An 18,316-nucleotide genomic window follows, 5' to 3' on the forward strand; every position below is an offset into this window, starting at 1 on the left:
GTTCCGACTCGTACCACTAGTTGTCCAACTAATCCAACCAGCCCACTCACGGTCTGATTTCAGATCCAACTGCGGAAGTTGGACCACTAGTCGGACTAAAAATCGGAACGTGAATGGCCTGTTTTAGTCTCGAACAGAAGAAGAACTTAGCAGATTTTTGAAACAGGTATGGAGCGCTTGCGGAACTATGTTTTTTTTTTCACAGAGCTTTATCAAATCTTTTTTCGTTGCATCCGAAATTAAAAGCTGTTTAGAATGTAATTAAGGAATAACCAAGTTTTCATCATTATCCTCTTTGCCTTTTCTGTTAGAAGCACTATGAACGAAACTAACGTTAATATTTTTATATTCATCGTGAAAATTATACTTGTACTGTAGAATATCGTCTACTGTTTCTCATACTTAAAACACTTTACCTTTAACCAGTTGACCGTTTGGCCTTTTTGATATTCTTTCTTATAAACAATAGTAAATTGTGCAAGCTTTTTCATATGTAAGAATTCGTTATAATTAACTTTCAATGTGTTTTTTTGCTCTTATTCCCTAATCTTAGGGTCCCTTCTGTCTACTCCACTATATTCGCAGCTTTTATTCTGCTCTTTAAAAGTATTAATTATAGGCATATTGAAAATAAAAAACTTTAAAAAAAAATTCTTTCCCATACTTGGGAAAAAATTTTGCGTTGGATCGCATTTTGTTATTGCGACTCTTTACGTCATTAGAAATCACATTCAATAACATAAAATCTTTCTGCAAATAGCCACTTCCGGTACTCTTCAGAAAAGTTATTCTGGCACTTAAATCGACATTTAGAGCAAGCAACCGTTTTTGGAATTTTAGAAGCTTACATTCTACCATTGGTACTTTTGTACTGTTTTCCTTTAACTCGTTTGCTTTTTTTAACATTTCTTTTTTACACAGATTGTATTAAGGTGTTCCATAGGCTTCTTTTTGGTCCTACTTGACTATTTTTATTTGAATTTGTTTTTTCATTGGCTGCTGTAGAGTTCCCTTCACTGGTATCTAAATTAACACTTTTATTACCTGAAGGAATATAGTCGCTATCCTTCATACATTTATAAGAATCCTGGTCCCTTATTTAAAGAGGACCTGACTGAATATCTTAACAAAAATTACCAGAATTTAGGCTGACGTCTTTGTCTATCACCGTAGGTAGTTGACATAAAATGACGTCAAAGTTGGCTCAGATTGGATTGGTTGATTCTTCTTCTTTTGGTGCCTATTCTCTGTGGATGTTGGTAATCACGTTGATCCATACAACTTTGTTGACAGCTGCTATAAATAGATGTATGGTAGTCATTCCTGCCCACAGTCTGATGTTCTTCAACCACGATGTCCTTCTGCGCCCTTGAGATCTTTTGCCTTCTATCTTGCCTTGTAAAATTAGTTAAATTAGTTGATACTTCTCATTGCGCATCACACGCCCAAGTATGTCATCTTTCTAGTTTTCACGATACGCATAATTTTTTCTCTCCTAATATCTTCGTTCCTTACCCTATTAAGTGTAGTGAGCCTGCAACATAGGAGCCAATAGTCCATTTCTATGGCCTTAATGTTTGACTCATTTCTTTGATTTATTTCCTAGAATTGGGCGCCTTACGACCCAATATTACTATTATTGTTCTAAAAATTCTTATTTTTTCTTTTGTCATTTTATTATTACACAATAGTCCATGTAACTGTCTAGTGGCTGGCAATCCTGAAATGTATTTCTTTGTTACTCCGTGCTTTTAATGTTATTTGGACTTCCAAATATTTGAAGATTGAAGTTGATTTTAAAATTTTTATTTCAATTTGTAGGCTTTCTAGTTTTTTTCCTGCAGCTAAGTAGGTACTCGGTTTTTTGTAAATTAACATTCGGTGTATTCCTGTTTCAGTTTTCTAAGCCAACAGTCTATATCACTCCGGTCTTTAATAGTTGTAGAGCATTAATAACATTATCCTTGTAGCTAAATGAGGAACCAACAGACTGCATTATCCCTAGGCAATTTCGCACATCTGCTTGTGAACATAAGTCAGCAAGAGCAAGATTGAGAGAGTGAGCATTACAATGTACATAAAGAACAAGAGGACATTCTTGACGAATACACGCTTGAAAACCGTGCAAATATTGACTCACAGCTATAGCCCCATCGTAACCTTGACCAACCATATGAGAACATTTAAGTCCATGCTTTTTCAGAACATTCAATTATGAGATTTGCAACACCGATTCCTAGCAGCATTTGGCGTAGAAACAAATATCATGACAGAAAAAACGATAAACATTAGTTCTGAAAGACAGGTATCAGGAAGGATATTAGGACCCATCGGTGATGACGGTATGTGGAGAAGGTTCAGCAACGAGATATATCAATACTACAATAACTCCTTATAGTAAATTATGCAAGAATACAAAGATTGCGCTGGGAAGGTCACCTTATATGAATTGATAAGAATAGAACAGCTAGTAGAACGCCTAGTGGAACTGTGGTGGGATGTCGACCAGTAGGAACACCAAAATCGAGGTGGATAAACAAAGTGAGAACCGATGCTAAATATATATTGGGCCCAACTTGCCTGTAGCGTCATTAGAGACAGAGAGGGAAAAGCTTAGATCATGTCGCGTCAAAAGTTGGAATATACTCTAAAGAACATCTTTACTTTATGCTGTTAAAAATCTTTTAAATCAACATAACGCAAGCACAGCGAAACTTGCTTCATACACGTAACTTCAGTTGTCTCATCAGCGACAATCGTAAAAAATTAAGCTTCCTTTATATCACCAATGATATTTTGTTGAATAATTTCACCGCAAATGTCAATTACTTCATTTTTGATTTGAAATAAAACGTTTTAAGAGGCACAAAATGGTATACCTACTACAAATAAGCTATAATATCGTGTTTGTATCTTAGTAACAAACAGACTTCGGTTTAATAGTCGTCATCATTTCTCCACTGATTAATTCTTCTATCTTAATATATTCTTTATTTCCTTCCCTTCCATTTGCTATGTCACATGTTACAATTCGGTCAGTTGTTTATTTTCTACTCAGTAAGAGGCCTTCTTTAAGTCAATAAATCCAAATTTGTCTTATAGTAAATCTATTTTTATCCATAGTGGCCTATGATATCTCATATTTCGCTACACGTTCAATAATAATGAAGATACTGTGTAGTGCCCTTTTCGTAGTTGCGTTGTTTTGTTTTTCTATCTTAATATATTCATTACATCATTACGTTTTATTTGCTATATGGCATGTCAAAATTCGATGAGTTTTTTATTTTGTGCTCAGCCAAAGGCCTTCTTCAGGTCAATAAAGCAAATTTACCTTGTAGTATGTCCATTACCATCCATACTGTTATGTGATATTTCGTATGTCACTATACGTTCATTAATAACGAAAATAAGATTCAGTGTCCTTTTAGTAGTCGCCTTGTTAGATTTTTCTATCTTTATTATAATAGTGATCCCCTCCCCTTTCATTTAACGCATCACACGCTCCAATCGAACCAATAACAACGGAGATATGATGTAATGCCGGCGCTGCGGTTTTCATTACCAACAAACAGACAGAATAATCAAATTATATAACATTCATAACAAAGTGACCATAGCCGTTATGATATCCAACCTCCGATAGGAGATGGAACTTTAAGAAGAAGAAGATAACATTCATAATATTCCAAATATAAAATTGATTCATTTATTGTTATATTGGGAATAGATACGTTGACTTGATTTTATCAGTAAGTTATGTTTTCGTATACAGACGTTTGAGGTTATGTATTTAATACAGTAAAACATAAAATAATAATTTTAGCCTAAGACATCTGTGATCACGTGACTAGGAGATTGTTTTTCGGTAACAGTTCATAACTTATAGTAGGCGTTTTTTCTATAGTTTGACGTACGCATTAAATAATTTTGTCAGTCTGGGGTAAGGTTTCGTAAGTCGGGAATTAAATAGTGTAAACAACTTTGAATTAAAGTTTATTCACATTTAGAAAGTTGCATCAAAAGGAATATACTTATTAATCTTACTATTGCATTTAAGCAATTTATTGCAAGATTACCAGCAGCGTCCATTTTGTTGCATAGTGATTGTAGTCGGATTCCAACGTTTATAAAAAAAGTAGCAGCTGTTCTGTAAGTATTTTTTAATATTGAAAGAAATTGGTGCATTACATTTTTTATTTATATACTTATTACTAAAAAAATCCTAATGTATTTAAATTATTTTACACTAATTGGTATAGTATTATAATAAATCACCAAATATGTTAGGCACATATTTAGGAATTTTTTACATTAAACTTCAGAATTCTGTGATTAAACTAATGGATACCTATTAGTTATATTTATTGACATGTATGTCAAATAAATTCAAATATATTTGACAGATGTATTTACAATAGCAAATCAAATCATAGCATTTAAAATATTTTACTGGAAGTTAAGTTAGGTTATTAATTTCGAACTATTTAATACATTACATTAAAAAGCTATAAAAAAGTGGATATTATTTTAGTTTAATAACATATTTTTAGAAAATTAATGGGAAAATCCCAGTAGTTGACTGTAATACCATAGTTAAAAAGCTTATACAGAAGTAAAAAACTTTAAAATTTGTATATAGGTATACAAACATTTAATTAAAACTTGTTAAAAGTGTCGTCCAAAATTTACAGATGCATAACGTTTTCGATCTAGCTCAGATCATCACCTTATGGTGATGTTATACTATAAACATAATGGTGTAAGAAATAATATAAAAAAGTAATATATAAGAAAATACTAAGCTGAAATCCAATACAATTAAAGGTAAAATTAATTGGGTATTGGTGGTTGCCTAATGACGGTAAGAGAACCTAGTGTGTAACCATCTGTGAGTTTAGAAAATTAAATTTATTGTAAAATAGAATATGGAATATGAATAAGGAAGTAGTAAAATTGTTAGATGCCACCGCCGTGGTTGGAAATGAGGGAAAACAGTAGCAAAAAAGAGAAAAAAGGAAATTTAAAAACAATTATTAGAATAATGATTTTGATTAAGAGTAAATTTTGATATAGTTGTCGGTGTATGGGAGTAAATGGTCGATTTAGGAAAGTTTGGCAGTTGATACAATTAGGGCTAGTCCTCAAGTCTCTAGTCTAGATATCTCAAGGTCCTCATACAAATCCAAGTGTAAAGTGTTCCTATCTTGGATGTTGTGAATTAATTTGACACCGTCAGTGATGTTAAGATGGTGATTGTTAACTTTAAGGTGATGAGAAAAAGCTGATGTATTACCTCTTTTAGAGTATTTTTGCAGATAAAGTTGAGAGTGACCTATAAGTCCTGCCAATGTAGAAGGCATCGCAATCAGAACAAGTCAGTCTGTAAAGTCCACTACGGTTCATAAAGTGTATTGTATCTTTAATATTTGTCAAGAAGTGGTTAAGAGTATTTCCAACTTTAAAAGAAATCTTATATTGTGTTTACATTCAAGTATTCTTAGGATTTTTCTTAGAAAAGCATGTGCTACCAATACTCTTTATATAATTTGTATTTAGTTAAGCAGCTGACATGATATGTAAGCCCTAATGCAGTTCTGACCTGTTATTCCTATGTTTGACCTGTAAATATTCTGCGTACAAATAAAACATAGTCCTCGCAGAACAATCGTATTATTTTCTGGTAAAGATTGTGGTGACGGCCGTTCTGGACTTTCGTGATTTTTTATATGGGAGACTTTAGTTTTTAAATTTGGATGAACAGCGTCTGATACTTGCGATCTGCGAAAATTTAGGTCTGTTGAATTTTGTAAGTCATGGTTATTATTGCTAGTACCACAGCTTCTAGAAGGACTGAAACCAGATTTGGCATTGAGACCGAACCTTTTTTGGGGTGTGACAGACATGGCTGTGAACTTCTTTACTATTTGCCTTATTTTTTAGGGTTTTTAGGGGTTTCTTCTTTTGAAATGCCTCTTTATCCTTCTTTATCTGTTGCTTCTCTAATCTTCTTTGTTTATTCTCTGCTTTCTTCTTCTCTTTTTTTTTCTTTAATTTTTTCCTTTTGTTCCAATTGCCTTTTATAAACCTTTGACGTAAGCACGAATGAAGTTTTCTCAGTTTGGCATTTACCCGTTTTTTATGGGGTTTTCGGATAGATCAAAAATTTACTAATTAATGAGGATATTTGATTGTTGTTTTTGTTTTTATTATTCTTTTTATTGGTCCCTTCTTCTTGTGTCCTCATCGAATTGTTTTGTTTTACATACTGTCATCAACTTCTATGGATCCGTCTTCTTAAAATTCAAATTTTTGCTGAGAATTTAGCGATGTATCAGGTAAGTGGGTTAATTTAGGCTTGCATATACCTGACGAAGGAGAAGCCTCTGTCAGAATTGTATTTTGCAGTACGACAATTTTTTTGTACTAATACTGCCGTCATCAGCGGGTTGTTTATGTGCATAAAACAATAGGTATATCTTCTATATCATCGTTAAAAAATAATCGTTGTAATGTACCACGCTATCATTTAGATCTTCTATTTGTATCTCTATTGTATGATTATCTGTGTCAGATTCCATTTCAGATTTAAAATAGGTTTTCAATTTTTGTAATAATAAAAAATTTTACACCTTTCATTGCATCCAGTGAATAAGCTGCCAAAATCATGAAGTTCGAATGACTTATTTATTCCAACTATTTCAGTAAACTTTTGATAAGTTACAGCTCTATTATTATCAGTCTTACGCCTCTCAGTGTTTGCAACATTGAAACCGGTTATTTTTAAATTTAGATTCCACGGATATAATCCACAAGTTTTATATCCGCTAGAGGCAACTTCAGGCTTTAAAGAATATACAGCTTCTCTGAGGATTTGTGCAAAATGTTATTTGGAAAATTTACAAAGTGTATTTTTACGACGTCAATCTAACAGCGATTTTTTTCACATTGCCTTAAGTGGTCTAAAGTTCGAGACATCTGCAGGCTGTAATATCCTGGTAGAGTTAGGGTAAAGAGCTATAAGAACAATGCCAAGCTTTGTACAAAGAGTACTAAGTTGATAGCTAAGATGAGCTGCATGGCCGTCCACAAAGAGAATGACAGGAAATTCAACATTTTTCTTAATTAAATATGGATGAAATATATTTTGTATAATCTATAAAAATTTCTGTTTTCATACAGCCGTTATCGCTTAATCCGATTCCCCATGTGTCTGAAACACTACTAACAACTGCTTTTGACAGTCGCTTGTTTGGATAAATTAATAAAAGTGGAGTGGTATCGCCTTTGGCCGAAAACGTAAATAGTACTGTCAGATTTTTTTCGTTTCTCTTTTTTCAGCCTCGTATACATTTTGGGACAAAACTGGAAACACGTTTCATCGCCGTTGTATATTCTGCTTGGGACATTCAAAACAGAAAAGAGGATTTTTTCTTTAAGATAGCTTTCTATTTCGGAAAACCAACCTCGTATATTTTCCTCAGACATATTTGCTGAAGCCGCAGTTACTCCTTCAGGTGTCCATTCCGTGAGTATTGGATTCCTCTTTAAAAATAGTTTATACCAGTGTTCACCTAGAATGTTGTTTTTAAATGGAGTGGTTCTATTATCTACATCTAAAAAGCTTTTTACAGAGGCTTGAATATCTACCTTTCTTCGTGGGAAGCCTTTTTTATGGTTATCTAAAATCCATTCAACCAGTTTGTTTTCTTCATCTCTTGTTAGATACGTATTTCTTTCAAGTTCTGGTTTTGAAAATTTAGGACCCAAACGATATTGAAGTGTTTGCCTTGGAATGCCATACTACATAGCGACTGTCTTTTTCTGTTGACCATTCCTCACATCAGTTAATGCTTTCTGAAGCAATTCTTCGGTGTATGATTTTGTATATTTTGCATGTTGCTTTACTTTTGGCATCTAGAATAGTAAAAGAAAAAAAATATTTTTTGACTAGTCAATGATGCCAATTGAAACCTAACTAAAATTTAGAGGGTGGTATATGGAGAAGGAGATAATAAATTAGAGAAGAACTAGCAAAGAAGTTATAATAAAAAGAATGGCTTAGCTCAAAAGAACACAGAGACACAAAACCTCAAGCACGAATTCGGGCTAGCCTCACTACACTAGAATTTGGCTTTGAGATAAGGGGAAAAGAGATCTTTTAACCAAAAGAATACAATATAATAATGCACCGAAAAACCTGGAACTATAAAAGGGGTAAGATAAGAGAATATACGGAGATGCCTAGGAAAATACTGAAATGGGCGCCAGCTAATTTCTGAAGGAAATTAACGAAAAAAATAAATGAAGTTATGAACAACAAGGAATAAAGTACTATTGATTTAATACCCTGTAATAATGTTTAAAAACCGAAAAGACACTATTGACCTTGTTCTGCTATATTATAACTGTAAGCAGGAACTGAAATAAAAGCAAAACTACTTGTAACAAATATATTTATAATATTAACAACTAACAAAACTCACCTATATATATATATATATATATATATATATATATATATATATATAGAAAATATAATTACAGTAGTGGGGCTACGGTATGCGAGGACCAAAAAGCCACGACAAAATGAAAGATCCCCACTACTGGGACAAACAAAAAGGTGTATTAGTAAATATATAATCTAAGTCCATGGGAGAAGCGAAATCTTAACACTAAGGTTAGTTACGAAAGTTAAATCCTAGATAGGTAAGGTAGGGAATATAAATACTAAAAAAACCGTGACGGTTATACAAAAGAAACTACCTTACCTAACAAATATACGACTAATATGTGTCGAAGCAGCTAAACACCAGATCTATGTGTAAGTGTTATGCTTACACTTAGATGCTGGGAGATATCTAAAGTGATCAAGTGTGATGAGTATGGCCAACAGACTCGGAAAGATATATATATAATTTTTTAAAAACCTGATACATAAATTTCTTCCCTTCCCTTTTAAAACCTGCTATACAAAAATCATGAACCCCTTCCCTATCAATGAATCTAATTTAATTAATTAATAACTATTTACCTAACTTTTATAGCTGATACAAAAACTGTAATAAGTACTAACCTTGGTATATGCATATACAAAGTTGTAAATTACAAGAAAAACCTTAACCCTGAGAAACTTGTTGTTAATGTCTGTCACAACACTACAGCTGTCCTGGTTAGGTCTACTATACCTGCAGGCAACAACCAGTATCAGATTACATACTAACAGTAATCGCATAAAAATAGAACGGGGGGTTAGACAAGGAGACCCAATGTCACCTAAACTTTTTAATACGGTGCTAGAACATGGTTTTAAGAATTTGGATTGGATAACAAAGGGAATAAAAATAGATGGAGAATATCTAAACAACTTACGTTTCGCCGATGATATACTTATAATAGCTGAAGATCTAGGTATGGCAAGAGAGATGGTACAGGAACTCGTTGTGGCTACAGAAAGTGTAGGTTTAAATATAAATATCTCAAAAACAAAAATCATGACCAATTTGGTACCCAACCAGAACATCAGTATTGGTGGAAAAGAAATAGAACTCGTAGATAGATATAAATACCTGGGACATGAAATTATGATTGGCAGGGATAACCAGACTCATGAACTGAAGAGAAGAATCGGCCTTGGGTCGGCAGCATTTGGAAAACTGAGAGAAACTTTTAAAAGTGAGCTGCCCACAAGCCTAAAGAGAAAGGTATTTGATCAGTGCGTCCTCCCAGTCTTGACGTACGGAGCAGAAACACTTACCTTAACAAAAGCAGCAGCTACCAAACTGAGAGTCACGCAGAAAAGAATGAAGCGGTCCATGTTAGGAATAACTCTGCGAGACAGAATAACCAACGAAGACATCAGGAGAAGAACCGGAGTGACTGACATCATCGAGAAGATAGCCAGACTAAAATGGAGATGGGCAGGACACATAGCCAGAATGACAGATGGGCGATGGACAAAGAGGTTATTGGAATGGAGGCCAAGGGAAGACAAGAGAAGCGTCGGTCGACCACCTACAAGATGGACTGACGATTTAAGAAGACTCAATAAAAACTGGATGAGAGCGGCGCAAGATAGACGGGGTTGGAAACATGAGGAAGAGGCCTATGTTCAGCAGTGGACTCTTGAGGCTGGATGATGAATGATGATGAAGTCAATGATTTATTATTTTTTTCACGCAGAATTATTATCAATCTCGAATTCAAAAGAGGCGGTAATTAAAGTTTACCGTTAAGTGCCGTGTGCCAATATTAGGAATAACAAACGTAACTCCAATTCTATATATCGGCACCTATGCCAATAATTAGATTATCTTAAATTGTGCATTCCAAATGTTGGCACCCTCTAAACTGGCGCGAATCGACATTTTATTAAGATAAAATTATGCTAAAATCAAACCAATACGGTCCGACAATGTATGTAAAAATTAGTGTTGTATATTAAAAAAATTAACCTGATTTACAAAGCAGTTTGACATTGCACTATCCTTACGAAAAACTTAAAATCTTACCTTGTTTGGTACAGTCACCACAACATTCATATAAAACACAAGCCACACTGATTTCAACAAGCACGAGCAGTCGTTTACTACCAAGGGAAATGTTGCCAGATTTGAAATATGTATAATTTTTTCAGATAATTTGACTTCTTGTCTTTATTAATATAGTTTAAAAATTAGTGTGCTGATCGATAGTCGAGTGCCAACGTTTGGGTGTTTTACCCTATAGACTATGGTTATAATTTTTAAAATTTTAGGTGTCCAGATTAATTTTTTTTCCAATGGAGCCTATAAGGAAAAAATACGAATCCGGGGACATAAAGAATCCAAACATTAGAAAGAAGGAAGAAAAGGAAGACAGTAAAGTAAATAAAGAAATGATTAATTTAGAAGTTAAATCAGCAACTACGATTGTACTTTCTTGTCAATTCCAGAACAAAAGAGACCAATCTAAACCAATTTCAGAACCAAAGGTTACTACACCAGATAATATAGAAAGACAAATAGATTTTGAATCGATAAAAGGAAGATTTGGGTGGGCATTGATAGAAGACTTTTATTTACCGTATATCATGCGACCAGATGGACATTATTTTTCTCTTCTAATAATAGAAAAAGTGATATTTGGAAATTGTCCGGCGTTATACAGAAATGAAATATTCTGGTGTGTGCAACATGTTGTTGGTATGACAACCTTTGCAACAAAAGCTGAAATTGAAAATTTTAATAACATTAACGCGTTCCATTGTGACCAAAAGTACGCTAAAGGACTTCTCATTCCCAAACCACCTGGCATTTTAATCAAACAGGACCACGCAAAGCAATTCAGTCAATATATAAAATGGTGTTTAAAAATGATCTACACGAATGTTCCAGAAGGTTCAGTTCGAGCTGGTTTTGTCTTGATCAGTGGCACTTATGTTATTTATGTGGTGGTAGATGGAATAAAATACGTCCCCGCCTTTTATTTTGAAGGGGATCCCAAATCCCTCGAAAAATGTATAAAAATTGAACTAAGAAACTGGGATTTGGCTTATATTAAATTTTGTGGACTAATACAAGGAGTTGGGGCCAAATATATTGCAGGTGAGTTACATTATTTCTTATTCTTTAAAAACCTACTTCGTACATTAACTTAGCCTTATATAAGATCAAAAACTATGTGTAGAGGAAGTTATTTTAGGCTCTGACAGAAGACACAAGATGCTTCTAAAGATGTTGGCGACCACATTGGCCCATCTTATTTTATTCACAGCAGCTCGAAATAGATCGGTGGACGTTAGACCAGTCCACTTCCTAAGATTGGCTAGCCAGGATATACGTCCAGGGCCTCTCTTACCCTCATTCTTGCCTTGTAGAATCAACTTTAAAAGTCGGTATTTATTATTACGCATGATGTGGTAACATCTAAGAATTCTTATGCGTATATTGATACTTAAAGATGCTTAGCGCCTAATAAGTGAAGGTTATTATTTGTGCCGTTGTCGCGCGTGTACTATCCTAGAGATGCGGTGGATGAATTATTGTAAGCATGACACTATAGATGACAAAATACGATCTTCCCATAGTGCAAAGAAGTCGTGTTCGCACAAGGCGTATTTGGAAAGTTGAATTTGAATTATTGTTAAAATTAAATGGGATTTGTATGCATTCTGTGATAAAATTATTCATAATGACATATTAAAAGACTTCTTTTGTGTTATTTGTTTATAAAAGACAAGAACAATATAGTATTAAAAAAACTATAAGACGGAACTAGACGAAAATAAAAAAACATGCCATTCACGTTCCGATTTTTAGTCCGACTTCCGTAGTTGGATCTAAAATCGGACCGTGAGTGGGCTGGCTGGATTAGTTGGACAACTAGTAGTACAAGTCGGAACATCTAGAAGGACGACTTGAAGGTCCGACTTCCGACTTGCGACGAAGTGGGAGCGTGAATGGTGAATGGAGCAGTGATGCTCGAATTCTTTGCACTCGGAAAGCAGACATCCCATGAATGGATAAGAATACTTTGAAACATACTTGCACATCACGAAATTCTCCATCAGTTATTCGTTGCAGTTATACAGTTATGCGTTAAATTCTTCAACGCATAACTGAGAGAACGGTTATCAGACTACCTAAATACCGATTCTGATCGTCGTAGTCAGCAAGTTCATTAAACTGAGTCAAAATGCGTCGCCTTTCGACTTCATTGACGTTTCCAAAACAAAGAAAACGGTTGCACTTGCAACCTGGCCCTAATTTATGGGTGGTGGCTCTCGGAAGTTGCATAACGTCACGAACACGACCTGTTTTTCTTTTTTTTTTTTTAACTGCAGTCCCCACATTTACATCACTACAATCGCTACCACTACTTTCCATTTTAATCAGAATATACTCACTACTTTACTATTGTTTAAATAAAATCAACTGGATAACTAGAACACACAAATGAGGTCGCTAAACTAAGAAAGAGAATCACAGAAATGCTGCCCGACCCACCTGTTGAGACAGAGGGGGGGTCCTTCGGACCCTGACGGTTATTCACTCGCAGCGCGCGGACTATGATGGTTCTTCCCCAGTACACCGTTTCATTTATCATTTGTAATAAATGTAAATGTTTTTCCCTATTACTCCGTACCATCCGAAAGTAATATGTATTCATCATGAGAATTTCGTCATCTCAATTTGGACCAAAAGTGGACTATGATTGTTTTTCCCCTGATTCCTCTAATGGGAATGATCTTAATTTTGAACAAACTATAGACAATTCAATTGTCAATAGGAAATCTGAGTCTAATTTAGCAAGCACATCTCGATTTCAACGGGATGTAGGAATCGCCAAGCGTAAACGTAAAACTTCAAACGAAATTGTTACGAAAAGAATCAAAAAATCAAACATTCCAATAGTAAGTGCACCGAAATGGGCAAGAGATTTCTTGCATCAAAATTTAAAATCCTCATTTGATGCCTCTATTGCTTATTTCTTAAAGCCACAATTTCAAAACTTAAAAACAAATGTTTTGAAGGAGTAATGCCATGATCAAGATATCATCCAGACGTTACGCACGAGAGCACGAGAGCCAGACGTTAAGTGGCTATTAGTGTCCGTTGCAATTCGCCGCAAGTTTTGATGAAATATTGAGGTATCTGCATTTAGCTTATATTAAAAAATAATAATAATAATACAGATTTTCTGTACAGAGTTTGACCATTATTTGACTTCCTAAACTCGGTTTTTAAGCAGATTACACCTAGTATTTGATAAGAACGTATATAAGTATTGATGAAAGCATTATTCCATACTACGGCAGACACAATAACAAACGATTCATAAAAGAAAACCAATACGCTTTGGATTTAAATTATGGGTTGCCGCTGATCCGTCTGGATACATTCATTATATTGAACCATACTGTGACTCTTCTACCAAAATATTTGATGCTTCTTAAAAGTTGTAATCGGATTTACTGATTACCTTTAGCTACAAAAAGATATAAAAATTTATTTGGATAATTTGTTCACATCGGTTGCATTATTGCAGGAACTAACAAGAAGAGGCCTGGGTGGTACTGGAACTCTTAGTAAAAACAGATTTAGTTCTGCAATGAATATACCAAATCAGAAAGATTTAAAAAAAAAATCTCTAGGTACCATTTAAGTTTCATCTACAGGAGAAATGTTATTGGGTTCGTTGGAACGACAACAATGTGGTAACTATGCTCACCAATTATAACAAATTTTGACTCATGAAGTCGTCTAAACAATACAATCGAGCAGAGAAAAAGATGTTCCTGGAACAATTGTCAGTTACAAAAGTAATATTGGAGGAGTAGACCTTTTTGACCAATTCGTCTCAACTTATCGTACTCGAATAAGGTGAAAAAAGTAGTGGTGACCTTATTTTTCATGGGCAGTAGATGCTTTCTGTGCTCAGGTTTGGCTATTGTATTGGCGACTTGGTCACTTCATGTCACGTTACAATTTCGAGGGGAGTGTGCAACTTATATTTTGAAATCGTTTGAAAGCAGGCCATCAATGAGTGGAGGATAGGCGAATGAGTAGGCAGTCAATGAGTAAATCATAACATGGAGAAGGATAGCTCTAAATATCGAGGATGCAAGCTATGTGAAAATCGTACTTGTTACTTATGTAAGAAGTGTGGACACCCCTGCACTCTGATAAGTGTTTCAAAGTTTTTCATAATGTTCAAAATAAACCTACAGTAAATATTAATGTATTTTATTAACTTATTTTAAGTCATATCATCCCAGTGGCAAATAAAGTTGACAGTCAAAAAGACATTTACATGTAATTTGATTCTGAAAATAATATATACTAGCGGACCAACTCGACATCGAGTTTTTTAAATGAAATTTTTATTTTGCGAGAAAAATTAAGAGATCAATACAAACAATATAAGCAAGAATATACATAACATTCATCAATAATAATACAAGTAAAAAAAAAGTGATTAAGTCGACCTCAAAACCGGAATGCAATTTTTAGTTCATCAAATGTCGACATGGATATCATTTAGCAGTTAATTTTGCATGCTGATCACGAATCCGGTGTCAGATTTGCCGGATCTTGACGTTTGATGCGCGTTTCGGGTCACTTCCGGTGTCGGATCGCAACCGGAAGTACATATTTAGATTCGTCTCGACGAGACCTTTCGATCCATATATACATTGTGGGGTCTAAAACTTAAAGTAAATTTTAACTTCCGGTCATCTCAAAACCGGAAGTGAATTTTTGTACCAAAAGTATATCTTGACAATCTCATACGTAATACTAATAATATTCCGAAAAAATATTTTAATTATCTAATATGGTTTTTGAGTAAAGTGGTGGACAAGAAAAGGGCTTAGCATTTTAGTATATAAGATAATTTTAAATGCCTTTCTGTATCTCAAAATTAAAATTGCACGTTCTAATAATACTACTATGGAATTACGTGCTTAAATGGGATTTAATGCTGTAGTAAACTGTACCGGATTTAGATATCACGCAATTTACATTTTTTTACATTATTAACTTTATTCTGGTTTATTTTTTATTTCGCTATAGTTTACTGTTCTTCTTAATTATATTAACGTTATTTTTAGGCACATCCTGCATATGCTTAGCTCTGGAGAACGTAAAGGAGTATTTCTCAACGGACACAGTAGTTTACGAATGCACTCCTGTAAGAATGTTTGATGCTACTAGGCTACTTCAGCGAAACACGACGAAATATGTCTCTCTTAACTCTTTGTATAATTTTAATCTTTTCAGACACAGAAAATAGTAATTTCCAACCTCAATGAGACTTGGATACTCGTAGGAATAGTTGGACATACAATCGATTGGGGTCAAGTAGATCAAGGACGAATCATCTGAGCCCTAATACTCTTTAGACACCTCTCCATAACCCTACTCACTTAGGCTACTAGCCTAATATTGCTTGTCACGTGAGAGCCTTAGAAACGAGACTCCCACTTGACGTCTTCCCTACGTGAAGTCCAGGAAAATTATGAGGCGCTTTAGTCCCGTGGTCTTATTTTTCATGTTGTCTTTAGGTGTCCGAGTATCGAGCTTTTGTAACTCTTCCAGAGCCTTTCAGCTAACCAAGCTCCAGAGTCTTACGACTTGAATGGGAAAATGGGCCCCTTTGGCCAGGTTTTTTAATGTTTTGTAAGTAAATATATTTTTTTTGGCACTGCCATTTATTTGTTAGTTTTTTTTTGTGTTTTTTATTATTTTTTTAATAGTTTGTAACGTGGAACCGCTGAAGTTGGGAATTACTAGAGCATTGCAATGCTACCGACATGCTATCTCTTCTTAATCGTTGCCAAACAGTTGCTGTTTGGGTCTTCTATGTTTCCATCTGTGGAAGACATCGTACCTTATGATGCTATTCGCTGCTTCTCGTAGTGCTACATTGTAGGCAGCTTGGATCTTCCTTCTATTTGTCTTGTAGTCCGGTTAGCATGCGTAGATATGTCAAGATAGGCAGTATAATGCTGTTTATAAGCCTTATTTTTGATCTGAATGTTAATTTGCTTTTTATTTCAATTAAGCTTCTGATATTGGTTTGTACCATTGTTGTCTTCTGTACTGTTCTTCTTCTTGGCTTTCTATCGTCCATTTTTGGACAGAGTAGGCAACTCCGTCTATATATCTATATCCTGAACAATATACTTCCAATTTGTTACGGCTATTTTTTTGATGTCATCTACTCATCTCATCTGTGGTCTTTCTGTTGGTCGTTAGGCCTTGGTCTTTCTTTGTAAGGTAACTTATATTCTACTGTGACTTTTTTCTTTTAATCTAGTCTCCTATGAAGCTTCAGTTAAGTTTGATCATTCTTGTTGTGATATCCTTGACTGTTTTTAATCTTACCTAGTCGTTTCTCTTTGTCCCAGTCGTATAACTTACATCGCCGTTTTCATTGTCCTTTTATTTCATGCGGCTTTGATTTCTGAAACTCTTTTAAAAATTGTCTTGGTTGTTTTTCCGATTTTGTTCTATATCTCTGATTATTTATTCCAGGTACTCCTTTTTTTCTTTTTTGTTAGATTTCTTGTCTCTATTCTTGTCTGTTTATACCTTTCACTGTCGTTGTCAGGGGGATTTTGTAGCATGTCCCTTCTAGCCATTTTGCTTTCTTTTATGGATTTCAGACACTCGTCATCGAACCATTTTTTTGCTGTTTTCTTTTTATTTCATCTAACACAGCTTGTCAAAGTTTTTATATTTTTTCAAGCTGATGTTGGTATAATCTTATGTCTGTGTTATCGCTATTTTTATAGTCTTTTTAAATTTTTGCTCTGTCTCATTATCCTTTCCGAGATTTTCTTCTAATTTTGTAATAATCTTGAGGAACGAACAGTAAATTATTTTTTACTGACATTTGTACCACTCTATATCATTTGGTAAAAATGAATGTCCTAAAATTAAAAATGTGTGATATGTGACCTCCACAACAATTTTTAACCACATTAAAGCTACTTTAATGTTTCCATTTTGCCAGGCGCATATGTCACTGTAAGCTATAATGTGTCTTTCATTTTTTAAATTCTGTTTTAAAACATGTTTTAGGATTCATGCGTTTTGTCCCAAATACACATATAAACATTATCGTTGTTGCTTAAATGCTTTTTGCGAGTCGAACGAGAGAGCGAAATAATAGTGAATTCATAGCTGATTCTGCTAGTCTTAAATGAACATTCCTGTTCTTCTGTAAGTTTATTCTTTTCTTCATCATCCGTCGATGCTTTAATTTTGAAATTTAATAAGTCAAATTTTTGACTTGTATCTTTGCGTGGTTGATAAAAATGTAAATCGAAATCTTTTTTTTAAATATTTTTCTGTCCACTCATTAATGGCTTTTATTTTATTTTCCTCGAAATGAAGCTCGCACAAAGTTACATCGGGATGAAGATACCTTCTATTAGGATTATAAGATCTAGTATAATGGAATTCAAATTTAGGAAAAGTCTTAATATGGTTTTGAACGTGCTTTTTCACTTCCCCAGATATTTTTTTTTGATGATCCAACCATCATCCTACGTAAATCATTGCCCACATTTGCAGAGTTTAATACTCATTTTAAGCGTTCTTCACTTGAAAAGTATCCATGATGAATTTTTTACAGAGGCATCTTTCCGTTTTTAAAATTTAACAAATACCTAAAACTCCAATTTCTTGGCGAACCATTTTCGTTTGTTGGTTGTTTTCGTTTTACAATTTTGTGATCGACAGGTTCGTAAAGCAATACATTTTGTTTATTTAAATCTCCCAAATCCCTAAACTTCTCAAAAATACTTCTTTCTTTCTTCTTGAACGTA

At 34.2% G+C, this 18,316-nt stretch overlaps 1 protein-coding gene across 1 annotated transcript; it reads left to right on the forward strand.

Moving 5' to 3' along the window:
• The first annotated feature begins 3,919 nt into the window (after window positions 1-3,919).
• LOC140435522 (uncharacterized) lies at window positions 3,920-16,277 on the forward strand. Its single transcript, XM_072524261.1, has 3 exons — window positions 3,920-4,152; window positions 10,757-11,585; window positions 15,593-16,277. Exons 2-3 carry the CDS (start codon window positions 10,781-10,783, stop codon window positions 15,772-15,774), a joined length of 987 nt encoding a protein of 328 aa, XP_072380362.1. The 5' UTR covers window positions 3,920-4,152; window positions 10,757-10,780; the 3' UTR covers window positions 15,775-16,277.
• Window positions 16,278-18,316: the final 2,039 nt, after the last annotated feature.

This window comes from Diabrotica undecimpunctata, chromosome 3 (assembly GCF_040954645.1).
Source record: "Diabrotica undecimpunctata isolate CICGRU chromosome 3, icDiaUnde3, whole genome shotgun sequence".
NCBI classification, from domain to species: Eukaryota; Metazoa; Arthropoda; class Insecta; order Coleoptera; family Chrysomelidae; genus Diabrotica; species Diabrotica undecimpunctata.

Bases quoted from the DNA above. Each gene is read 5' to 3' on its own strand.
- LOC140435522 (XM_072524261.1), top strand. From the start codon at position 10,781: ATGGAGCCTATAAGGAAAAAATACGAATCCGGGGACATAAAGAATCCA. The intron at 11,586-15,592 runs GTGAGTTACATT...CGTTATTTTTAG, and splicing joins TGGGGCCAAATATATTGCAG to GCACATCCTGCATATGCTTA.